At 36.1% G+C, this 27,192-nt stretch overlaps 1 protein-coding gene and 1 non-coding gene across 2 annotated transcripts in view; both read left to right on the forward strand.

Moving 5' to 3' along the window:
* RELCH (RAB11 binding and LisH domain, coiled-coil and HEAT repeat containing) overlaps positions 1-27,192 on the forward strand; it is a 137,759-nt gene that overhangs the window by 76,969 nt on the left and 33,598 nt on the right. The window contains 6 exon segments of the mRNA XM_070469834.1: positions 9,736-9,848; positions 14,213-14,303; positions 17,002-17,073; positions 20,086-20,226; positions 20,661-20,825; positions 23,176-23,323. Coding sequence (XP_070325935.1) covers positions 9,736-9,848; positions 14,213-14,303; positions 17,002-17,073; positions 20,086-20,226; positions 20,661-20,825; positions 23,176-23,323 — 730 coding nt within the window.
* Positions 15,585-15,656, forward strand: LOC139036110 (small nucleolar RNA SNORD36). Its single transcript, XR_011488850.1, has one exon. It is a non-coding gene; the product is annotated as a small nucleolar RNA SNORD36 (small nucleolar RNA).

The following is a 27,192-nucleotide window of genomic DNA, read 5'->3' on the forward strand; positions in this document are numbered from 1 at the left end:
GTAACATAATCTGTGCAATGCATTAATGTTTGCATCCCTTTTACTATGTTTCCTTAAGATAATCTTTAAAATAGCATAGAAACCTAATTGCTATGAGATGCAGTTTAAGCTTTTTTTCAAATTTTTATTTTCCCTTTTTTAATCATAAAAAACTCTACCACTAAAATCTGATTGTACTGCATGAAGTTTTTATAAATTTGCATCATCAGTAATCAGATATATTATATATGTAAATATAAAGTGAAAGAGGAGAGTGAAAATTCAGAAAACTAAGATCATGGCATCTGGTCCCATCACTTCATGGGAAATAGACGGGGAAACAGTGGAAACAGTGTCAGACTTTATTTTGGGGGGCTCCAAAAGCACTGCAGATGGTGATTGCAGCCATGACATTAAAAGATGCTTACTCCTTGGAAAGTTATGACCAACCCAGACATCATATTAAAAAGCAGAGACATTACTTTGCCAACAAAGTCCATCTAGGACCAAACTAGGTCCGTCTAGTCAAGGCTATGGTTTTTCCAGTAGTCATGTATGGATGTGAGAGTTGGACTGTGAAGAGGGCTGATCGCTGAAAAATTGATGCTTTTGCACTGTGGTGTTGGAGAAGACTCTTGAAAGTCCCTTGGACTGCAAGGAGATCCAGCCAGTCCATCCTAAAGGAAATCAGTCCTGGGTGTTCATTGGAAGGACTGATGCTGAAGCTGAAACTCTAGTACTTTGGCCACCTCATGCGAAGAGTTGACTCATTGGAAAAGACCCTGATGCTGGGTGGGATTGGGGGCAGGAGGAGAAGGGGACAACAGAGGATGAGATGGCTGGATGGCATCACCGGCTCGATGGACATGAGTTAGAGTAAACTCTGGGAGTTGGTGATGGACAGGGAGGTCTGGCGTGCTGCGATTCATGGGGTCGCAAAGAGTCGGACACGACTGAGCAACTGAACTGAACTGAACTGATATATGTAAGCATATATTTATATATATACACTTGTATATTTTATTTGTGTCATGATGTTTACTTTTCTGGCTGATTTTAAGTTTTTTATATTTAAAAATATTTTTATACTTATAATTTCATGAAGATTTGATCACTTATCTTTGTTTTCTTAATTATTTGTATCATATTTTGTTTTACCAGAAAATTTACCATTTTTAATATACCAGAGTTGTATTCCCTCAAAATTAAATTGGTAAATAATGAGGTTTATCTTGCCTTTCTTTGAAACTAATCCCAGGGCATAGAAGCACAAAACTTTTATTTGATTTTATCCTTTGATATTGGATTACTTGTATTTAATATTTTACCCTAGTTCCATAAATTTATATTTTTTAAAAGGTCTTATGATTTAAGGATTAATATTTTTGTTTTTTCTTATTTCTCAAGTTTTTTGTGTTCTTTTATCAGTGTAAGCCTTTTTATTGGTATGTGAATACAATTAAAATGTCCATTTGTATGATTTATCATAGCAATATCCTAGATAATTTACAAAATAAAGCATTAAAAACAGAGTGTAAGGTTTGATTAAATAATGTATATTCATGGTTTAACATCTTTTGAATATGAAAAGGGTACAATAAGAGCTTTTCTTCCCCTGTCCCTGAGCTATCATCTCACATGCAGTAAATTTTAGTAAATCCTTTGCCCATTTTTTAAGTGGATTGTTTGTCTTTGAATTGTAAGAGTTCTTACAATTCTGGATATTAAGAGAAATCTGATTTGCAAGTACATCTGCAAGTATTTTCTGATTTGCAAGTATTGATTTGCAAGTATTTTCTTCCATCCTGTAGTTGATGTTGTCCTTAAATGGACAGATGTTTTTCATTTCTGTGAAATCTGATTTCTCTATTTTTTTCTTTTGTTGCTTATGTTTTTGGTATCCATCTAAGAATCCATTGCCAAAGCTGAAGTCAGAAAGATTTACCCCTGTGTTTTCTTCTAATAGTTCTCTACCTTTAGCTCTTATATTTAGGTGATTGATCCATGTTTTTGTTTGTTTTTTGTTAATATATGGAGTGAGGCAGGAGTTCAGAACTGTATTCTTTTCATGTAGTTACCCAGGTGTCCCAGCACCATTTGTTGAAGAGACAGTTGTTTCTTTATTGAATGGTCATGGCACCTTTGTCAAAAATCAGTTTGATGTAGATGTTTGGATTCATTTGTATACTTTCAATTCTGTACCATGGGTCTTTATGTTTATCTTTATGGCTGTTCCACTCTATTTTGATTACTGTAGCTTTACAGTAAGTTTTCAAATTAGGAAGTATGAGTCTTCCAGATTTGTTCTCTTTTTCAGTATCATTTAGCCATTTAGGGCCCCTTTTGGTTCCACATAATGGGATGCTCAGTTTTGGTCTCTGCCATAAAAGTCATTTGAATTTTGATAGGAATTGCACTGAATCTGTGGATCACTTTGAGGAATATTGACATTCAAACAGCATTAACTCTTGTATTTTATGAACAGGAAATTCTTTATAGTATTTGCACACAGAATGTGTTAAGAATTGTTCCTCCTTTTCTGTTCTTTCAAAGAGTTGAGTAGGATCAGTATTAATAATTCTTTAAATGTGTTTTAGAATTCACAAGCAAAGTCATCTGATCCTAGAGGTTTTTAAATTATTGATTCAATCTATTTGCCTGTTATAGGTCTGTTTTGATTTTCTGTTTCTTCTTGTGTCAGTTTTGGTCATTTATGTGATTCTAGGAATTAGTTCATTTATTATCTAACTTGTTGGTGGACCATTGTTTATGGTATTCACTTATAATCCTTTTAATTTTTTTAAGTTTGTTACTAATGTCCTCTCCTTTATTTCTGATTCCAGTTGTTTGCATCTTCTCTATTTTTCTCTTAGTCAGTCAAAGTAAAAGATTGTCAATTGTATTGATCCTTTCAAAGAGCCAACTTCTGATGTTGTTGATTCTGTTTTTTTTTTTCGGTCCTATATTTCACTTACCTTTGCTGTAATCTTTATTATTTTCTTCTTTCTGCTGGCCTTTAGTTTAGTTTCCTTTTTGTGGCAAGGTTGTTGAATTGGAATCTTGTTTTTTTTTAATGTAGGTGATTATGGCTATAAATTTCCCTCTGTGTTCTGCTTATGCTGCATCTCACATGTTTTGGTATGTTCTGTTTTTCATTTATCTCAAAGTATTTTAATTTCCTAGTGATTCCTTTGACCCATTGGTTGTTTTAGAGTGTGTTGTGTAAAATGTGTATCATTAAAGCTATAAAAAGAAAAAAAGATAAAGGAGAGCACCAATTCCCTAAAAGCCTTAAAAATTAGCTAGTAACTCTAAAGACTTGTTCATCTTCTAAGAAACCAAACTTTACTCTTTTACATTACCATTTGTGGTTGCTCTGTGGTAAATTTTTAACTCAAGAGTAATAATATAATTTATAATTGTATGAGTAGTACAAGTATAGTAAAGTAAATAGTAAGTTGCGTAAGCTTGGTCCACCTTCTTCACCCATGTTGTGTTTGTGTGTGTGTATCTTGTAATTTTCAGAGCAAATCACATGCTCTTTAGCAGTATCAGAGTTTAAAAGTCACTTAAGTATTTCAGTTAGGCTTCCTAAAGGCTGAGACCTGGGAATTATAGATATTAATAATTCTAAGAATAGGTATTTTAGCAGCCCTTGAAGTATAAAACTTTTCCAGAGGTGAGTAATCTTGTCTTTTCCTTATATAAGTCTTTGTAATTTTTTTTTTTCTTTGTATGTTACTACCAACATCATGACAAATTTCAACTGAAAATCCAAATCAAAGGGTGTATACTTAGCAGTATTTGAATTTAAATTGTAATTCATTATTGCTTAATTCCTAGGCAAAAGACTAGATGAAAAAAATTTAGTAACAGCCATCTAAAATTTTTTCGAAGCTTAGGTTATAGGAAATATTTTCAGTGGAATAATGAAGACAAGTGGTGACCTATAATTAATTGGACTGATATCACCTTTCTAGAATTGTAGAATTTTGCTTCCTGACCTGAAGTACTCAAACATTTCCTCATTGGCATCTGATCTAAGTGCAATACTTCCTTTTGTATTTTAGATTCCTTTCAGATCTTGGAGTCATTATCATATCAACATTCCCATACTTTTAAAAATTTTAAATTGTGCCTGATCTCATTTCCTACTTCATATCTTTTCCCTTTAACATCTGATCACTCACATTGTTTTAGATCCTGTTTAGGTACTATTTTTCTTCTGTTTTTGTAGTCTGAACACATACTAATCTTTAAAGACTGAGAAAGTCAAGTAAAAGTATTCATTAAATCAAATGTAATCATCTCTGAAGACATTTACTACCTTGAAAATGATTTCTTTATTATCATTAGAATTTATTTTGTTTTACTTGTCAAACTGAAAGAAAAATACTGGAAGCCTTTCCTGTTTAATTCTGTACAAAATTTCATAGGAAGGGTGGGAGGTCCTTCATATGGAGGGAACTAGTGTTGTCAAAATGGCAGAAGTCAAACCAGTTGAAGCAAAACTCATTTACTTGAGTAAAGTGCAGATTACTAAGTCTTTAGAGTAATGAATTCTAAAGGCCTTAGAAATATCTTTCCTAGTGTCCATGGTAAGAAACTGCTGGAATACCTTCTGTAATTGGATTACTACACTGATTTCCTCTCTAATGATCAGTAGGAGATCAGTTTTATATTTCACTTCAGTACACGTTAACTGATAAAGCATGTTTGAAAATATTTAAAATTTCTGTTGCTTTGAAATATGGACTCAGTAATGTTTTTATGCAGGGTAGGCAAGGGATTCCTTTTGGATATCATGTTTATCAAAGCTTTATTATTTTGCCATGGTTATTATTCAAAGACATTTTTAAAACCACTGTCACATTTTCTTCTGAAAATCTAGATGCCAGTTTTTAAATATTTTATTTAGAATTATAAGGAAATTATAAGGAAACTATTTTAAACACTAGATTTCTTCAGTTGGAGATGATGATACCAATGGGAGAATATTGATTCAAATCTGTACATTTATGCATACCATTGACCCTTCCTTGAACAGTGCACAGATTATGTGTGCTGACCACCGCACAGTTCAGTATCCAAGTATAACTTTACATTCAGCCAACCACAGATCCGTGTAGTAATGTAGTACATGTTTATGGGGTAAAATCTGCATATAAGTGGGCTTCCCTGGTAGCTCAGCTGGTAAAGAATCTGCCTGCAATGAAGGAGACCCTGGTTCAATTCCTGGGTCGGGAAGATCCCCTGAAGAAGGGATAGGCTATGCACTCCAGTATTCTTGGGCTTTCCTGGTGGCTCAGACAGTAAAGAATCCGCCTGCAATGCAGGAGACCTGGGTTTGATCCCTGGGTTGGGAAGATCTCTTGGAGGAGAGCATGGCAACCCACTCCAGTATTCTTGCCTGGAGAATCCCCATGGACAAGGGAGCCTGGCGGGCTATAGTCTATGGGGTTGCAAAGAGTCAGACACGACTGAGTGACTAAGCACACACACACTTCATATAAGTGGACCCACAGCACAGTTCAAACCTGTGTTGTTCAAGGGTCAACTGTAGTGTGAAAATCCTAAATAGAGTCTTGTGGATAGACTAGTAGGTCAGAGGCTTGAAAACGGTGAATTTACAAGAAGTAAGATGGGCAGCACAGCAGATAACGTACTTACAGAATTCATTATTTGAAGAGTGGTATAACTAGAAGTTGTGATTAAATGAATGACAGAGGAAGAGGAAATTAGGATATTTGAAGTTGGTCATAACTTAGCAATTAAAGTCCTGATGGCTCTGTCACAGACTACAGCTTCCACTTTTTCCTACCATCACCTTCTGGACCTCTTCTCAGCTCAGCGATGCTCAGGAAGAGGAAGCCATCTGGCACACTTTATGATGGCCACAGCCATCAAGGTGCCAGGATGTCCCCAGTTCTCCTTGGCGTAGAGTATCAACCAAAGTGTATTGGCACTGACTTCCCACATTTGCTATTTTAGCCAGCAAGAAATAAAAACAGATGGCAGTGTAAATTATTACTAACTGTGATTGAGAAAAGTGGAAAGAACATTTCTCTAAAGCCCTAAGTTCACAGAATTTTAGAGTTCAAGGAGACAAGGACTGACTTTTTTTTTTTTCCTTTCCTATGTGTCCGTTTGGATTGGTTGGTAATGGCTGCTGTGTTGAGAAGGGTTTTGAGGCCAGCTTTGATCTCAGAAAGGAAAATTAACAATCTTATTAGCAATAGATAAGAAAATGATAAAATATATGTATTTTTTATTTCTGTACTCAGCTTAATTCCTGTATGTTCAGTTGAGGAAACAAAAACTCAGAGAGGTTCACAATTTTCACTGGGTTCTTTGGTACTTAGGAGTTTTGAGACAGGAGCTCTTCGAACTCCGAGTTTAGCGTTCTTGGTTTGGCACATCTGTAGCCACATTCCAGTTAAAAGATTCATTACAGTAATGTATAACATAAAATTCCTCTTTGATTAAGGATCACTAAGCCTCGTGGTTTAAAAAAAAAAAGAAAAAAGGAAAAGAAAATGTAAGGCACAAAAAGTAAACAGTAACACAGTTATTTTGGTATACCTGTTTTTGAGATAAAGAAACAAATTATTATTCTGTATTTTAAACAGAGGGTGTATGCATGTACTTACAGTTAGAGCAGATATCTTACCTACACTTCATAACTTTATTTCTTTAAAGAGTAATGCAATAGGAAGAGAGTAGAGTGAGATAGTTTAAGAGTGAATATTTGGAGATGATTGGGAAGCAGGAAGAAGGGTTAGGGGAAAGCAAGAAAACCCATGGGAGAGAAAGATCGGCCATGAGGGAAAAGTACAAGTTAAATATTTAGGGCCTTTTTGATTTTTCAGGCATTAAAATATTTTCTCTTTTTGTTAGTACTTTCTAGAATAACTACCTTTTCATCCTTAAACTTTTACTCTCAGTGGAATATGCTTATGTGTCATCCCAGTCCTCTCACTAGTATCACTGGCCCTTAGCAATCTCAGTGGAGTTCTCTAAGGATCCTTGGTATTAATGGTCCTCACCCATCAAGCCTCAGAGTAAGCATCTTTGGAAAACATCAAAATACAAGGATCCATACATATACTGTTCCACTCCCAGTGCAAAATTATTTTCCCCCACTTTTCAGTTATTCACTAGTCTAAAACCTACTACTACTACTACTAAGTTACTTCAGTCATGCCTGACTCTGTGCGACCCCATAGACGTCAGCCTACGAGGCTCCCCCATCCCTGGGATTCTCCAGGCAAGAACGAACACTGGAGTGAGTTGCTATTGAAAGATGGCAGAATAAGTGTTTTGTTTTGTTTTTTTTTTACTTTAAAATTTTATTGACGTATTGGTTTACAATGTTAAACTCTGTTGTATAGCAAAGTGATTCAGTTATACATATACATACATTTGTCTTCATATTTTGCATATGATTTTAGACAAGTGCCAAAGTCATCACTGCTGTTCTGTAGATTGGTATATTGAAGTTACTTGTCAAGTAGGAATTTTAAAAAATTGTTAATACTTCAGTGATGTATATATCAATGTATGAATGTTCAGTACCTAAGAAGCATCCAATGTGGTTATTTCCAATTGTATCCCTCTTCCTCCACTGCTCCCAGGGATATCTATAATCTTGAATTTTGTACTTAGCATTTCCTTACTTTTTTTTTTTATAATAGCTTTACCTTGTATGTTTTCATATAATATATAGCTTACATTTGCACGTTTTTGACATTTGTATGAAAGAAAGCATATCATATTTTCTGAGACTTGGTTTGTTCACTTTTAATTTTAGATTTATTCATATTGATGCATGTGGTTATAGTTCATTCATTTCTCTTTTTTGAACATTTGGTAATTCATTTCTCTTCTTGGTAAAAATTGGAATTATTTCTAGTTTTCCTTTTTTTTGCTGTTAAAAACAATGATGTTCTAAATACATTTATACATGTCACTTGGTGAATATGTAAGTGCAAAACTCTCCCTAGAGTAGTCTTTGGAGTGGAAATTGATAGGTCATGTGGATTTTTATTTTCCTAGATTTTTTTTTTTGCTACATAAGTTGTTTTCTGCCAGACAAATTATTTCCCAAAGTAGTCATATTAATTTAAACTAACTGATAGTGTATTAAAAATTCCCTTTGTATCAGCACTTCGTATTATTTGCTTTTTAAATTTTGTCAGTTTGGTACATTTAAAATGGAACCTCATGGTTTGATTTACATTTTTCTGATTACTAATGAGAGTAGAGTGCCTTTTCTAATTTTGTATTTGTGTTTCTACTTCTGTGAAGTGTCTGCTTCTTTACTGTCTAATAAGTTTCTCTTATTATTTATAGATTTTCTTTTTTCCACTCTTTGTGAATTATATATGTTGCAAATCACTTCTCCCAGTCCTTAATCTTAAAGATAAGTTCAGCCAGTGAAGTATATTTGCTTAGTCTTCGACCCCATGAACTGTAGCCTACCAGGCTCCTCTGTCCATGGGATTTTCCAGGCAAGAATACTGGAGTGGGTTGCCATTTCCTTTTCCAGAATAAGTGTTTTAAATTTGTTTTTGCTTCTCAGATTTGTTTTTCCTCTTCTTATCTACATCTTTGTGCTTTGAATTTAGGTTTATATGGAGTAATTCTAATTTAACATAATATATGTAAGACATTAGAAATAATGGAAAGGACTTCTAGTCATGCCTTAGTTTCAGTCTCAACTTCTCTAAAAGCATATCATCTGTTTCTAAGGGAGCATCTTCAGAATAATGTAGACTTTTCTTTAAAGTGTCATGCATTAGTACATAGTGATTGATTCCTATTTTAAATCTGCTAGTACTTTTTGGTGGGTAGGGAGGTAGATGGGAAAAATAAATGAGAATAATCATTCTACCCTTTTTATTATATCATAGTGATTTCTTTAAAATATCTGCAAAATAACTTAGAGGATTTCTCTCCAAAAATACTTTATCACTTTTGAACTTTTATTTCATTAGATTTGCAAATCTACTTCAAAAGTGAAAAACATTAATATCTTTTAAATGTATTTTAGGATTTTGCCTCGGTTTAATTAAAATGTGAAAAAACTTTAATTTTCAAATACTTTGTAAAAGAGAAATAAACTCTTGTCTGTTTCCTTGAAAATACTAAATTTACCTCTGTATGTTGAAAGTGGAACAAAATATTTAAAATTTTCATTTCAAAATAGAACATTTCTGCAAATGCTTTTATGGAGAGCTTTCAACACCTGTGAAGATGGTCTTTTTAATTAGCCACTAGGTTAGGTGCTAAGGGTATAAAATTATTAATTATTTCTGATCCTACTGTGCTTATGGAAGTATGAAGAGTTATCTTTATTTTCTGTTTTTCATTTTAGGTTTTAAAATATAGTTAACTTCTGCAAGTTTTTATGTAAAAGCACTTTCAAAATTTAAACTACTATATCAGCTTATAGTAAGATAAAATGTTACTTAGTGTAAAAGGTAATAGACCCTTGGGAAGTATTGGATGAGAAAACAAGGTGAGTTCAATCGTAAGTTACTTTATTGCATTGTGATGTGCACCTTCTGCACAATCACTCCATAACTATGTTTATGTTTTTCTCTTGAATTATCAGCCTTACAAAATAAAAATATGCTCCTCTCTATGTTGAGGTTTATTTCATTTAAAACTTCCATTTATGAATACTTTGGGGGGAAAAGAATATTCTGCAATGCATTTTTACTTTGACTTTTTCCACCTTCATTGTTTCTTTAGGAGTTGATCCCCCTCATATTGTGTACAGCCTGCCTGCATCCTGAGCCTAAGGAGAGAGACCAGCTTCTCCACATACTTTTCAATTTGATCAAGAGGCCAGATGATGAGCAGAGGTGAATATGACTACTTCTTTGGGAAATAAATATAATGTTGACTTGCTCATTTTATTAATTTGGCATCATGATTACCTTTTTAATCTTAATGCCATCTTTTCTTTCTAAGGTCTCTTTTAATAAAGGAAACACTGACCTTGTTCACAGTGCCCTACAGTGTTTTCCTTCTTGTCATTCCAACTACTTATGTTGAACTTCTGCACTTTTGTGTTAGTTATCTTTGGACTGCTAATTATTCCATTAAGTCTTTGCTTTTCTCTTTCACATTTGATTTCCAAGAACTCCTAAATATTTCCCTTTTCCCCCCACAGATGAACTAGATACAGCATGGCCTCTTAATAGTTATGCTTTACCAGAAATAAAATATTTAACATAGGAATGTCTGCATCACCAAGCTGTCTGTAAAGCAGTTTCTGTATGGCTAGAGGGATACAGTGTTTTGCTTAGTCCTGATTCAAACGCCCACAATCAAGGATGCCTGAGTGGAGAAATGAGTTGTACTTGGGGGTGTTGAGGGGCATGAGAGTGGTGGGGGCAGGGGGACAAGACACATACCCAAGAGACTTCTGGAAGAAGGGAATGGGTTTTTTGCTCAGGCAACCATGATAGATGTCTCTCCAGAAAGTAGACTTTTAAATACTAGGAGAAGCTGTGCAAGTGTGAACGTGAACAGAATATCCTAGTGGAGGGTAAGCAGACTAAGCACCAGTTGGACAAGACTGAGCTGTTGAAATGTTGCCACATTGTAATTTTCTATCTTAATAAGCAGATAATTTTTGCTTATACATTCACAAACAATAGAATTGTACATTAAGATTAGGTAACTTGATATAATTTTAGTTCTTGTTTTACTGATTGTTAAAGTTTTTACCTCTTCTGAGAATGTTGGAAAATCATAAAGTGAACCATAAGACAAATCAAGCCCGAAATTTAAAACACAAGGAATCTCTCCACCATGAGAATAAAAAGTCATGTAGACTTTTAAACTCTGTGAACATGTATCTCTTTCCTACCCTTATTAAAATATACCTGAGCAAGCAGAGAGACATGTTTTTTTCAGGATCCAGTCAAGATTAATCTACATGCTAGCTGAATAGAAGTAAGGGAAATTCAATCAGGTTCCATTCTTTGCAAACTGAAAATTTTCTGAGGACAATTTGATGGTGCTATATAGGAAAATTAATATTTTATCTTCTCCTTGAAAATGCTATTTCCTATCTTGGAAACTTAATTAATAATTAAATACTACTTATTACATTGTCATTTTTAGAATGCAAGGCAAAAATCTCTCAATTTACATAGCCTGTTTTTACAGACCGCATGTAAAGCTGACAGCTGCCACCTGGTGGCCAAAAGTACCTATCTGCGTGACTTCAGGTCAAGATTACATCAGGATTTAAACACGCATATTCACAGTTGATCTTCCACTTTTCAGAAATAGTTATTTATTTAAATAAGCTAAACTGTTAACTATATTTGATATGAATAAAAAATAAAGCAAAAGTTTTAAATTAGCATAAGTTTGACATATAATCAGTTATTACTTTACTTACTGAATCACAAGCTTCCTTGTGTCCTAAGGAGGACACAAGGACTGTCCAAGTTTATGGTCAGCTATATTGCGTTTTTGGTAATTCTTTGCTAGCAGCCATAACTAACACCATATTTCCACCTATTGTGTCAGTTCAGTTGCTCAGTCGTGTCCTGCTGTTTGTGACCCCGTGGACTGCAGCACGCCAGACCTCCCTGTCTATCACCAACTCCCGGAGTTTACCCAAACTCATGTCCATCGAGTCGGTGCTGCCATCCAACCATCTCATCCTCTGTCGTCCCCTTCTCCTCCCGCCTTCAATCTTTCCCAACATCAGGATCTTTTCCAGTGAGTCAGTTCTTTCCATCAGGTGGCCAAAGTATTGGAACTATAGCCCATGGAATTTCTCCAGGCCAGAATACTGGAATGGGTAGCCTTTCCCTTCTCCAGGGGATCTTCCCAACCCAAGGATCGAACCCAGGTCTCCTGCATTGCAGGAGGATTCTTCACCAGCTGAGCCACAAGGGAAGCCCATTGTGTCAAATACCAGTCAAATAAGTTCACAAGTAGGAACAGTATTTATGATTTCCCACAAGTAGAAATAGTATTTTTACTATCACAGGAGTCTGTTTCCAATGCTATTAATAATCTGTAGCCATCTGATCTTTTCTGTTTTCAAGTATATTTCAAAACTGACCTACTTTTTACAATTGTGACTCTTAATTCTGCTGACTAAGAAGTTTATTTTGAGGGGCTTAACATTTTTTGAACAAATTTGTACATGTTTAATATAGTGATGGTGACTCACGATTTAAAGTTATTTCTCATGAAGGTCTTATACAAGTGTATACTTCTTACATTTGTTCAAAATGCTTAAATTTCAACAGTTCATTGATTATAATTATCAAATATTTCTGAAACCTATGTATATGACTTCTCATTATTTTAGTAGGGGTAGAAATGATCAGAAATGAAGAAATTTTTAGTGAGAAGCTAACTGTCTATCTTAAAGCCCGGGAATTTCTTTTTCCATTTGTCTTTTATTCACTTTATTTGCCTTCCTAAAGTAGGAGGAAATAGAAAAAGAAAAATTGAGAAGCCATCAGAGAAGACAATGACATAAATGTAAAGGGAAATCATGTAGATAAAAATTACAAGGTTATGGTGAAAGGAAGCTGCCATATACAGTGAAGACATATTGACTCGACATTTTCCTACCGCCCATATACTTATTGTCTGTCATTGTTCTCCTCAGCCTGAGAGAACAGTTGTAGCTGACTTGATAGACTAAGTAGAAACGTAAAATCACTCTTCAATTGTCAGTTAAATTGACATATTTTAAGAAACAGCAATGAGTAATTGCTTTTATAGTTGATATGAATTAAACATTCTGTTTTGGTTTTCCTTAAAGTTGGCTACTTTGAAACATCTATGGAAAACATGCTTTTTTTTTCCATCAAGTTTTACTGGTTTTGAAGTCATGGATAATCAGAAGTAAAAAAAAGAAACTTACCATTCTGACTTTCAGAGTCATTTTAAATGTACCTTCATTCTGAAAAGTGAAAAATCTTTTTCAAAATTTTGAGTTATAAATCTATCATCAAATGAAACTATCATATTAATTATTTATATATTGTTTTATAACAAATTACCCCAAAAGAAAGTGGTTTAAAGTAACACTTGTATTGCGATTTATGTGAGTCAGTTCATCTGGGTCTCTTATAAAGCTGTGGTCAAGGTGTTGTCTGTGGCTGTGGTCACCTCAAGGTCCATGGGGGAAGGATTTGCATCTGAGCTCATTCACGTGGTTGGTCATTGGCGGGATTCAGTTTCTCATGGATCTTTGGACTGCAGGCCTTGGTTCCTCCTTCACTGACTTATAGCCAGAAGTTGCCTTCAGTTTCTCTCCACATGAAACCATTCAACATGGTAGTGTCTTCAGAGCATGCCAGCTGAGAAGGCAGAAAAGACTGTCTCACGAGATGGATGTCACAGGCCTTTGTAACCTGATCTCATAAGTGACATCCCATCACTTTGGCCATTATTCTGTTCATTAGAAGCAAATCATTGGGTCCAGTCTACACTCACCAAGATGGGATTACACATAGGCATGACTATCGGGAGACAGACCTCATTAGGAGTCATGTCAGAAGCTGCCTACCACAGTTATCTTGGGTTCCATACCAAAAATTCTCACTTAAGTATCATTTTACTAATACGGTATCATAGTTTTTAATTACAGAAATCTGTCTGCTCAGTCGTGTCCGACTCTTTGCAACCCCATGGACTGTAGCATGCCAGGCTCCTCTGTCCATGGAATTTTCCAGGCAAGAATATTGGACTGGGTTGCCATTTCCTCCTCCAGGGGATGTTCCCAGCCCAGGGATCGAACCCGTGTCATTTGGGTCTGCTGCATTGGCAGGTGGATTCTTTACCACTGTGCCACCTGGGAAACTGAATTATAGGAATACTGGGAAAGTAATCATAGATTGATTTAGTGACTAGAAACTGAAATTCATTAGAAATGGAAGCATTAAACATAATCTCAGAATGTGTTATATATATGGGAAGTTAATTTAGGAGATTCAGCTTTACAGCAGTAGAGAATCTCTTCACAGCATCTCTCAAATGGTGTTGCCGTTGCTGGAAGGACTAGTCTTAAGAAACTCACTCCCTTGGGGCAGCCTATCCACTGGGAAAAGTCAAAAGTCAAATTTGATTGTACAAAATAGTTGTACTCCATGATAATTGGAGCTGACTCTTTTTAACCCTTAGTCCTAGTTGTGCTTTCTAATGCAAATGCTAGTCTACATCCATTAATTCTGTCTTTCAGGCAAATGATACTGACGGGCTGTGTGGCATTTGCACGTCACGTTGGACCCACACGTGTTGAAGCTGAACTTTTACCACAGTGTTGGGAACAGGTAAATAGCTGTATTGGGTTTTCTCTAGCTGTTGTATTCTAGGTTATTGTAAATGCTCATGTTATCTTTTAAAAATGCTATTAGGAAAAACATGTGGGATATAAATTATGCTACTATTTCTGTTGCCCAGCCCGGTGGTTTAACAGTGCTTAAGAAACGTCTGGGATGTTTTGCTTTATTCTGAATCAAGTGAGATACAAAATACAAAAAAAATAATAAAAAAACTAATGAGTTCAGGGAAAGCAAGAGGTTCTGTGTATGTATAAGTAAGGGGTAAATAATAGACATAGTATCTGTATATACTGTGTACTTGTATATATTACAAATATATACAGAATATAAAGTGTAAACCTTTGATGTAAGAAGTCTGTATATTTATAATTCAACTCACTATTTACTAACAACACTTTTGGTTTTATATTGAATATTCCTGTCTTCTCTAGAATTCAGGATCTTTGACTTTGTACACTTGACATTTAGGTCATTAAGTAACTCATTGTTCCATCTTAAAAAGATGAATTTCTTACTTATGAAGACAGATTTCATGGCCTTATTTATACCTGCTCTGTCACTTGTTGCTTAAGAAAAAATATTACTCTCTGGAATATTGCTAAAGTATATGGTCTTTGAGAATTCTCTTCCCACTTTCTTCAGATATTCACTTTTTTCTTTAAAATTTAGTAGAGTCATCTACTAATTTAGTAATCTAGAGACATTATTTGAAAGGGAACATTATATATATTCATATTATCTCTGACAGTCCCTATGTTACCTGTAAATTGTAATGCACACTAATTTAGGGTGAGACTCTAATCACTGAAAAAAGTTAAGTTGGAAACAATATACACAACTTTGAATTTACAGTTCTCTACAGTTCTATATATGTACATGTCTTTTTTAATTGTTTTTCCATCTTCTTTTAAGCTTTATTGAGATTGTAATTCAGATAGCATACAACTCACCTATTTAAAGTCTACAATTCAGTGGTTTTTAGTAGTCACGGAGATACACAGCCATCACTACCATCAATTTTAGAACAGTTTTATGACCCACAAAAGAAGCCCCAACCCCTTAAATTGGTTCTTGTATTTCAAGGTTGTTTTGGCTATTCTGAGTCCCTTTAATTTCTGTGTAAATTTTAAGATCAACATGTCAATTTCTGCAAAGAAGCCAGCTGAAATTGTAAGGATTGCCTTGAATCTGTAGATCAATCTGGAGAATGTTGCCATTCCAATAGTGAACCTTTCAATCCATGAATTTAAGATGTCTTTCCATTTGTTTTGGCAATGATGCATGAATTTCTTCACCTGGAATCACTGTGAAGAGTAAAATCCAAGCTTTTTACTCTGCTGGTAAAGAATCCACCTGCAATGCGGGAGACCTGGGAGTGATCCCTGGGTTGGGAAGACCCCCTGAACAAGGGAAAGGCTACCCACTCCAGTATTCTGGCCTGGAGAATTCCATGGACTGTATAGTCCATGGGGTCGCAAAGAGTCGGACACGACTGAGCGACTTTCACTTCACTTCACTTCTCCGTTTATTTAGGTCTTTTAAATTTTCTTTCAGTAATGTTTTATAGTCTTCAGAATATAATGTACATACTTTTAAAGTTTATTCCTGAGTATTTTATTCTTTTTAATACTATTGTGTAAATAGAATTTTCTGTATTTTTCTGGTTGTTCATTGAAAGTATGTAGGAATACAGTTGATTGTTGTATGTACATTTAATTTTGAGACATCCTGCTAGACTAAAGAAATGTGTGAGTTTATGTGTAACATATTATGACATTCAAACCATTTTGTCTTGAGGTTACTGTTTCTGGGTTAAGTCTAACTCGGAGATCTCAGTTACCAACAACTCCCCTGCCACCTCTTTCTTCTGTAACCCGAATAAACATGGACATCAGGGATCTGTCAACCGCCTGCCTCCAGTTTGTTGCCCAGTAGATTGCTGCATAATTTCTTTTCTTAATTTTAGGCATCCAGTACTTTAATGAATTATGTCACCTTTTCATATGGGAATATGAGAACAGATATACTTCTTTTCCAGTCAAAGAAAGATTTATATTCTATGAAGAAGACATATGGGAACAAAACCCAGTATGTGTCATTTTTTTTGTTTTTGTTATTTTTTGTTATGATTCAGTGTAGTCATTACAATAGTAAAACCCCATGATCTTACATATGCAAGCAGGAATGAATTGACATCGCTTACTTTAAAAACAAAGTCATAACACCAGTCAGGAGCTCTGGTTAAATCACTGATGATTTGCAACTTAATCCTTGAGGTAAAAAAGAGGAATGAAGGATCATTCCTGGTACATATTGTAGGCCATATCAGTAAATATCTAGAAGCTGGATTTTCCAAATTTGAAAATATAATAATGTTCCTAGGGAAGGAAAAGGTTGCTCCTGACATCCTAAGGAAAGCTGTCTTGGGCAAGCCTACAATCTCTAGACACCTTGCCATATTTTCATCTTTGCTTTATCCTCTTTCTCTTCAACAGATAGCCCCTGTGATCTCATTTTTTAGGCTCTCTCTGAGTCCCTTAATCCTGATCCAGGTATAGGTATCCTCAGAAGTGGAAAGAAAGAAGCTTTATTGCATTCCTAACAGGATTTGTGGTGAAAAATAATTCTGTTTTGGAGGAAGGGAGGGTATGTTGTTTATGTTTGATTTATTTATTTTTTACTCTAGATTAATCACAAATACCCAGAAAGAAGATTGCTTGTGGCAGAATCTTGTGGAGCGCTGGCACCTTACCTTCCTGTAAGAATTGTAATTTTTCTTAAAAAAAAAAAAATTTTCCTTCTTTTTTTAGCAATAGAGAAACCTTTTTTTCAGGTGTCTTATTATACGTTTTAATCCACATTCTGTTGTAACAAAGGAAGAAGTTGAGCTGAATAAAGAAAGCTCACATTGATACCATGTGACATTGCAGACAGAGGAGAACATTAGCCATTGATTTTACATGAGTATAAATATATTAAACCTCATCAGGAATTCTCAAAGTTTGGTCGGAGGACCCTGGGGAGTTCCTTGATCCTTTCGAAGAGGTCCATGAGATGAAAATTATTTTCATAATAATATTAAAACATTTTTTGTCTTTTTCTCTGTGTTGACAGTTACAGTGTTGGTGCAAGCAAAATTTGTAATGGGCAACAGTGGCAGTGCATTAGCACTGATCAAAGCAGTGACACCCAGATAGACAGATAATGATCATATTCTTCACTACAGGGCACTCACAGAAAGTCAACTTCACTGAAAAATAAACTTGGTGAATCAGTGAAATTATTAATTCTCCTAAATTTTGACCCTGTGCTCCTGAGGTGTCTCCTGATGGGTCCAGGGCTTACAGGGGATGGAAGCAAGAGGTGACATCAAGAGTCATTTTCCTTTGAACAACGGTAATTTAAAGCAGAGCTTGGCAAAGTACAGTCTGGAGACCAAATGGAATCCACAGCCTGTTTTTATAAATAAAGTTTTATTGGCATGCAGCCACACCCATTTCTTGTGACTTGTCTGTGTCTGCTTCCATACTGCAACAGCTGAGTTGCGGAGCTGCGGCAGAGATTTTTTGGCCCAGTTTGCTGACCCCTGCCTTGAAGGGTCATTTCTATAAGACTGCTCTTTAAAAGGAGTACAAAAATTGGAACTGTGCAACAGTACATGAGCTGTTTATGTTACATTTACCATTCCCTCACATTCTTTAGTGTGAGGGTGAGTGAAGACTGAGAAACCCAAGAGTCAGACAATTGTCTTTTTAAAAAATAAAATTTATCTTTTCTTTTTATACAGAAAAATACAAAGAATAATTCAAGAATAATTCATAGTCTCCACTCCCAGAAATGTTGTTTTTGTTGAAAATAAATTTTCAGACAGATGAAAATCAAAGACTTCCCTGGCCCTAGTCATTCTCTCCAAAGACAGACATCTGTGGTTAATGGTTTTTAATGAATACTTAAGAAAATAAAAATTCATGCATATGCAAGCTTACATTTTTATATCTTTAAAATTTTTCTTACTCGGAATTAATCGCACTGTACAATGATCTATTTATCCCTTGTGTGGGAATCTATGCATTTTACATTTTCACATATTGTTAAAACCTCTGTATCTTGCTTCTCTTGACATGTGCATTTTTTTATTTTGACAGTGTTAAATCGCCCCCAACCAAGACATCATAGATTGAACTCCTATTAGCAGTGCATCAAAGTTCTTATTTTCCCATACTTCCACCAGGAACTGGGCATAAACTTTTTTTTTTTTTTAGTGTTTTCCTATCTTTTCAGAGAAAATTATCTTATTGTGATAAATTGTATAGGTAGATATCCATGAGTGAGTCTGAGCATCCTATTATTTATTGTTCCAAGAGAGAGCTGAACATCACATGCTCTCAAAGAAGGAAGAAACTGTTCCATACTGCTTCTAGTACTAGAATGCTAAGCAGCATTAATAATGGACTTAATGTTTCCTGCATGAATCTCCACTTGCCTCGTTACCCCACTGTAACTGGTGGCAGTAAAACCTCAGTGTAGTCATAGCTCAGATGGCGTGAAGCCTCCTAACTTGTCCCGTGGGTTTCCTTAGCATAGGAAGCTGCCACAGTTGACCTCAGCCTTGATTGCTGCAAAGCAAATACCCAGCTGAGGTTTACTTACCTCTGTCCTATTGCCTGTGTAGATATCAACCAAAAAGCCCTTTTAATACACTTTTAAAGAAATGTTGGGAAGCAGTATTTAACCTAAAAGATAAATAAACAAGGCTGTACCAAAAGGTATATTCACCACCCTAAATGTGACCAAACTTTTCTATAATTACATATATTTTGTTTTTAAAAATCAAAACAAAAACTAGATATTTAAAAATGTCTTTCAGACCTTGCTCTGCATACCAAATCACACTGACTAGAGATTTATAGAAATGGTCATTTCCTTTTATTGTAACTGTTAAATGTAAAGGTGACCTAAACAAGTTGAGGTTTTAAAGAATTTTATAAATTGATCAAGTTACAATAATGGTACAAAAAAGGGAAGGAAGGGCAAGAATATGAAAACAATGACACTTTTTTCTAACCTCAGACATTAATTAGGCTGAATCCATGGGGTAAAAGTTGTATGAAACTTAAGATGCAATAGTAGTTGACATTATATTTAATAGTAGCATCTGAAAATAGCCATGCAGTTTTGTAAGCACTTTTAAAGTTTACTCTCATATTTTATCATTCTGTTTTTTTTTTTTTCCCCCTCAGTTCTTCAAAAAAAATAGCAACACCAGGATTTTAGTTTCCATACTCCTACCCCAGGCAAATGTTTTGATTACCAGAGTGATTTTTGTAATCCCTCCTGTTGTTATGACTATCAGTGCTTTTCTGAGTTCCATAGGTAGTGATAGAAAGAATAGTCATTTTACACAGAAGAGTCTGTTTATGGCAGAGTGGTGACTGTTGATTTGCCAAAAGTGCACTGTGAAGGTTTCAGGGATTGGCACATACATAGTAAAAATACAAAAATATGCTGGGAGATGATTAATACCAAGTTCAGGGTAAATGTTATCTTTAGAGAGGAGAATTAGGGGAAGGGGGAGGGGGGAAGAGAGGCATGCACTTCAGCTGTGTCTATAATGTCTTCTGTGTTTCAGAAATGAGGACTTGAAGCAAACATAGCAACGTGTTAATATATATTTAATCTGGATTGTGAATACATGGCTATCTGTCATTTTTTCTATTCTTTTCTGCTGCTAGTATAAATAAATAGTAAAACATGTTCTTGTTTATTTCAGAAAGAGATCCGTAGCTCCTTGGTTCTTTCAATGTTGCAGCAAATGTTAATGGAAGACAAGGCAGATTTGGTAAGAGAAGCTGTGATCAAAAGCCTTGGTATCATTATGGGATACATTGATGACCCAGACAAATATCAGCAGGTATGCTTTTCAGAATAAATCCCATCTATTCCATTATAAAATTCCGAATGGTGTAATATCCCAAACCTCTGATTCAGATACCCCATAATCTATAGTAGGGATGGCAAATGGGTCAACTTGAACAAGTTAAAGTTGGCTGCCTGGTTTCAATTCTGCAATTTCAAGGAGAAAGTGCTTTGATTCATTTATAGTATCTGCCACAGCTTTGTGGCAGGAAATTGGCAACAAGCTTGCCATTTTCTCTCTGGTTTCCCCCTCAATGGATACATGACATTTTTCTTTAAAGAAATTGGGGAAGGCAGGCTTATGAATGGCTTCTTTCTTGCTTAAAATGTCTTCTAAATGTATTGGAATGTATGTTTATTACATTTTATTGTGTTTTTGAGGCTTCTGTTTTGTTTTAAATCTGTGTTGTGTCTGTTTCCTTTTGGCAGGGTTTTGAACTGTTGCTGTCAGCCTTGCGTGATCCCTCAGAAAGAGTCGTTAGTGCCACACATCAAGTATTTTTACCAGCCTATGCCGCCTGGACTACAGAACTTGGAAATTTACAGTCTCACCTAATACCCACATTGCTGAACAAGATTGAAAAACTTCTCAGGGTAAATGCTTCCTTTATTTATACAGTTAATAGAAATTTTAAAGGTGTGTTTTAAGGCATCTTGAAAGAATGTTGGGGAAACAAAGATAGAAAGTACCACTTTGCTGAACATTCTAATTAATTACCCATTAAAGATTCTATTGGTCTGGAGCCAAGAGAGATTTGAGGAAGTTTTGCTTGACTGAAGCTAAGGAGAAAGGGCACGATCTGACTTTGTTAGCTAAAATAGCACCTTTGTGGCACCTACTCTGACACTGTTCCCAATGCTGCCTCTTCCTAACCTCTTCTGAATACTTAAATACTTAGATAAAGTATCAGCTTCAGTCCCCAGAACTCAGAGATAACTTAAAATATGAGTCTTCAAAGCTTTCTTGTTTACACAATGTCAAAATGTTTTAACTTTATTTCACTGCATTCGTTCATGCCCTCACTCTTTAAAATGAATTTTCTTTTCTTTAAAATGAATTTTCCATTCTTCCTAAGAACAGAAGAAAAGTCGATACAACGAAACTAATTTTTGTACTAAAAGTCTCAGCATCTAGGAGAAAAACTAACATTTCTTTCATGTGTATTATGTACACATTATGTACCATATTTTATAAATAAAATCTATTATTTCATTCTTAGAACTCTTTGAATTATATTTTGGTTTTTTGGTGTGGAAACTGTTTAACTTACCACAGCTGTCAAATGACAGGACCAGGATCAGGTATCAGCCTCTGAAACTACACTGTTGCCCTTTCTACCCCCAAATTTTAAGAATCTTTATAAGACTCTTAACATAAAGTATTTTAACATATATATATATATACTACTCTGTATATAGTCTTACATGTATATATGTGCATTTATCTAATTTAAAAATTGGACTTTTTTTCCTATAAATTTCAAAATGCATGTTGAAGACAATAAATAGACAGCTAGACTGGAGTACTTCTTTTTATGAAACCTAGGGAATTTTTCTCAAGTATTTTTTTTTTAAATATTTGCATCCCTTCTATCTGAGAATTATCCATACCGGGTTTTCCTTGTTCCATTCCATAACACAGCTAATTCCACATTGCTGCTAAACATAGCTGCAGTATTCAGCACAGGTAATGGTCCATAAAGAAATTAACTAATTTAGAACTTGATAGTAAAAAAAACCTAACATATCTGGTATTTCTGACACAGTTGTTATTTATAATATAATGAGATCCCAAGTGGATTTGAGCAGCATTAAATGCTTTTATCTCTAGTGATTCTAGTTTTCACTTTAATACTTGGTTTCTGTGTACCATAGTGATCGTTTTACTCTTTTTGGTTGTTGTTTCTATTATCTCTTTCTTTTGTTTCCTTTTGAAATTTCTTCTGTGTTTTACAGTGAATTATTTTAAAGTGCATTAAATACTGGCAAATATAGTTGTCATCAAATCTATGAAAGGAGTTTGGAAGTAGAGAGAAAATAATAAGTGCTACTGCTGGTTTAACAGTTGAGCATTTAAAATGATTCCTTTGATCACTTTAATATCTTTAACCTGACTTCTAAAATTTCAAAAGTTAAGACCCTCTTAAAAGAAAAAACCTGTGAAAGAAGTTCCATACAAATGAAATGACTGATGTTCACCCTGAAGTTTTCCATACAAAAGATTCTATTACGTCCACAGTGCCTTGTGAAAGTTAAAATGTTAGCCGACCGGTAGTGTCCAACTCTCTGCGACCCCATGAACTGCAGCCCACCAGGCTCCTTTGTCCATGGAATTCTCCAGGCAAGAATACTGAGTGGGTTGCCTTTTCCTCCTCCAGGGGATCTTCCTGATCCAGGGATCGACCCAGGATCTCCTTCACTGCAGGCAGACTCTTTACCTTCTCAGCCACCAGGGAAGCCCCCACAGTGCTTTAGCTCTTCATATTTTCACATACTCAGAGCAATTCAGAAAAGATTCTTGGTCATCTCCATTAGGTTTACTGTGAGGCTAACATGCTGCTGCTGCTGCTAAGTTGTTTCAGTCGTGTCCGACTCTGTGCGACCCCATAGACAGCAGCCCACCAGGCTCCCCTGTCCCTGGGATTCTCCAGGCAAGAACACTGGAGTGGGTTGCCTTTTCCTTCTCCAATGCATGAAAGTGAAAAGTGAAAGTGAAGTCACTCAATTGTGTCCAACTCTGCGCAACCCCATGGACTGCAGCCTACCAGGCTCCTCCGTCCATGGGATTTTCCAGGCGAGAGTACTGGAGTGGATTGCCGTTGCCTTCTCTGGTGAGGCTAACACACATGTCCTTAAATGTTTTATTGTTTGCCACCGAAAGGAAGAGCATCATAAATGCATACTCTCAGGAGACTAAATTAGCTTCCACCTGCTTATGTTTCAGGAAGGCGAGCACGGGCTGGATGAACATAAGCTCCACATGTATCTGTCTGCCTTGCAGTCCTTGATCCCATCTCTCTTTGCATTAGTGCTACAGAACGCACCCTTCTCCAGCAAAGCCAAGCTTCATGGTGACGTGCCACAGATAGAAGGTATTGAACTTAAATTATGGAAGGGAGATGTAGAACATTGACAGCTTAGCTTCCCACAGAATTGTTTTTGATTAAAATTGTAAAAGTCACTTTGTTTTAGTTGCTAAATCATGTCCAACTCTTTGCAACCCCAAGGACTGTAGCCCACCAGGCTCTTCCATCCATGGGATTTCCTGGGCAAGATTACTGGAGTGGGTTGCCATTTCCTTCTCCACAAGTCACTGTATGACAGCATAATTACTAAAATGTGTTATATGTGTGGAACCGCGTGGTCAGAGATTGTATGATACCTAAGGGGAACTACATGGCTTCATCATTTATGGATAAGCCTCATGGTGTTATTTTACAATATTTATTCTTCCTCTCCATTCTTAATCTAGAGCCTTTTTGTAGCCTTTTTTTTTTCAGTGTGGTAAGTCAGAAGTGTTTTCTTTTATTAACAGAGCTGAATTAATAGTTACCAGGGCCAGTTCGTGAAGCTTTTCATTTTCATTTTCTTTGTATTTTTTTTCTTCCTCAGCTGTTTTGTGTTATTTTCAGTAGGGGAAAGAAAGTGTAATTGCTATTTCCTGCTGTGTCCTTGATAGGAATATAAGCATATGCAGCACAGTTTTTTTTTTTCCCCAGAAAAAAGAATATGATTTATTTTCAGGAATAAATGAAATTGATAGCAAAAGCCATTATTTTCTTAGCTCAGAGTCCAGCTAACCAGTAAGTGACCTTTGATCCATGGCACGTGGTAGCCCCACAGCACCCAACCCCCAGGATAAATGGCTATAGACAAGCTATTAGTATGTATGAGGTTTTCAGATTTGTGAAATTATTCATAGCTCTTCTGGGCTTCTAATAAACAGGAGTATAAAAGCAAGTGTTTTTAGTGTTACAATTTCCATATAAAGTAAACTGGGCCACCTGTAATCTCTGGGATATGAAGCAGTATATCCAACAATGCGTGAAGCATTGCATAAAAATGGTATATACTGTAAGAATGCCAGTTTTACTTGGAAAATTGAGAATGGATAGGGTAGAGTTAATTTAATAATTTTTAATTATAATTATTGAGGAGAATGCAACTTCAGACTTAAAGATAAACCACAAAGTGCTCACAGCTGGCCACTTTAGGTTTACCCCTTCACTCATTAAGGCACTTCGGCTGCCTAGGGACTTTCTAATTCCCTTTTTCTTTCTATCTTGCTGCACTGTTCTGCTACATCCACCATAACAAAGTAAGTGAAACATAGTGCTTTAACATCAGATGCTTGTTGTCGTGCAGTTCTGAAGGCGAGAGGTCTAAGATCAGGTTGTCAGCAGGGTTGGCTCCTTCTGAAGGCTGTGGTCCACTGGAGAAGGGAATGGCAAACCACTTCAGTATTCTTGCCTTGAGAGCCCCATGAACAGTATGAAAAGGAAAATGATAGGATACTGAAAGAGGAACTCCACAGGTTGGTAGGTGCCCAATATGCTACTGGAGATCAGTGGAAAAATAACTCCAGAAAGAATGAAGGGTTGGAGCCAAAGCAAAAACAATACCCAGTTGTGGATGGGACTGGTGATGGAAGCAAGGTCCGATGCTATAAAGAGCAATATTGCATAGGAACCTGGAATGTTAGGTCCATGAATCAAGGCAAATTGGAAGTGGTCAAACAGGAGATGGCAAGAGTGAACGTCAACATTCTAGGAATCAGCGAACTAAAATGGACTGGACTGGGTAAATTTAACTCAGATGATCATTATATCTACTACTGTGGGCAGGAATCCCTTAGAAGAAGTGGAATAGCCATCGTAGTCAACAAAAGAGTCAGAAATGCAGTACTTGGATGCGATCTCAAAAGTGACAGAATGATCTCTGTTCGTTTCCAAGGCAAACCATTCAATATCATGGTAATCCAAGCCTATGCCCCAACCAACAACGCTGAAGAAGCTGAAGTTGAATGGTTCTAAGAAGACCTACAAGACCGTTTAGAACTGACACCCCAAAAAGAGGTCCTTTTCATTATAGGGGACTGGAATGCAAAAGTAGGAAGTCAAGAAACACCTGGAGTAACAGGCTAATTTGGCCTTGGAGTACAGAATGGAGCAGGGCAAAGGCTAATAGAGTTTTGCCAAGAGAACGCACTGGTCATAGCAAACACCCTCTTCCAACAACACAAGAGAAGACTCTACACATGGACATCACCAGATGGTCAACACTGAAATCAGATTGATTATATTCTTTGCAGTCAAAGATGGAGAAGCCCCATACAGTCAGCAAAAACAAGACCGGGAGCTGACTGTAGTTCAGATCATGAACTCCTTATTGCCAAATTCAGACTTAAACTGAAGAAAGTAGGGAAAACCACTAGACCATTCAGGTATGACCAAAATCAAATCCCTTATGACTATACAATGGAAGTGAGAAACAGATTTAAGGGACTAGATCTGATAGACAGAGAGCCTGATGAACTATGGACCTAGGTTTGTGACATTGTACAGGAAACAGGGATCAAGACCATCCCTATGGAAAAGAAATGCAAAATGGCAAAATGGTTGTCTGAGGAGGCCTTACAAATAGCTCTGAAATGAAGAGAAGTGAAAAGGAAAGATATTCCCAGTTGAATGCAGAGTTCCCAAGAATAGCAAGGAGAGATAAGAAAGCCTCCCTCAGTGATCAATGCAAAGAAATGGAGGAAAACAACAGAATGGGAAAGACTAGAGATCTCTTCAAGAAAATAAGAGATACCAAGGGAACATTTCATGCAAAGATGGGCTCAATAAAGGACAGAAATGGTATGGACCTAACAGAAGCAGAAGATATTAAGAGGTGGCAAGAATACACAGAAGAACTATACAAAAAAGATCTTCACGACCCAGATAATCACAAAGGTGTGATCACTCATCTAGAGCCAGACATCCTGGAATGTGAACTCAAGTGGGCCTTAGAAAGCATCATTACAAACAAAGCTAGTGGAAGTGATGGAATTCCAGTTGAGCTATTTCAAATCCTGAAGGATGATGCTGTGAAAGTGCTGCACTTAATATGCCAGCAAATTTGGAAAACTCAGCAGTGGCCACAGGACTGGAAAAGGTCAGTTTTCATTCCAATCCCTAAGAAGGGCAATCCCAAAGAATGCTCAAACTACCACACAATTGCACTCATCTCACACACTAGTAAGGTGATGCTCAAAATTCTCCAAGCCAGGCTTCAGCAATACATGAACCGAGAACTTCCAGATGTTCAAGCTGCTTTTAGAAAAGGCAGAGGAACCAGAGATCAAATTGCCAACATCCGCTGGATCATCGAAAAAGCAAGAGAGTTCCAGAAAAACATCTATTTCTGCTTTATTGACTAGGCCAAAGCCTTTGACTGTGTGGATCACAATAAACTGTGGAAAATTCTGAAAGAAATGGGCATACCAGACCACCTGACCTGCCTCTTGAGAAACCTGTATGCAGGTCAGGAAGCAACAGTTAGAACTGGACATGGAACAACAGACTGGTTCCAAATAGGAAAAGGAGTACATCAAGGCTGTATATTGTCACTCTGCTTATTTAACTTCTGTGCAGAGTACATCATGAGAAACGCTGAGCTGGAAGAAGCATAAGCTGGAATCAAGATTGCCGGGAGAAATATCAATAACCTCAGATATGCAGATGACACCACCCTTATGGCAAAAAGTGAAGAGGAACTAAAAATCCTCTTGATGAAAGTGGAAGAGGAGAGAGAAAAAGTTGGCTTAAAGTTTAACATTCAGAAAACTAAGATCATGGCATCTTGTCCCATCACTTCATGGGAAATAGATGGGGAGACAGTGGAAAGAGCGTCAGACTTTATTTTTGGGGGCTGCAAAATTGCTGCAGATGGTGACTTGCAGCCATGAAATTAAAAGACG

This window comes from Odocoileus virginianus, chromosome 7, assembly GCF_023699985.2.
Source record: "Odocoileus virginianus isolate 20LAN1187 ecotype Illinois chromosome 7, Ovbor_1.2, whole genome shotgun sequence".
Lineage (NCBI taxonomy): Eukaryota > Metazoa > Chordata > Mammalia > Artiodactyla > Cervidae > Odocoileus > Odocoileus virginianus.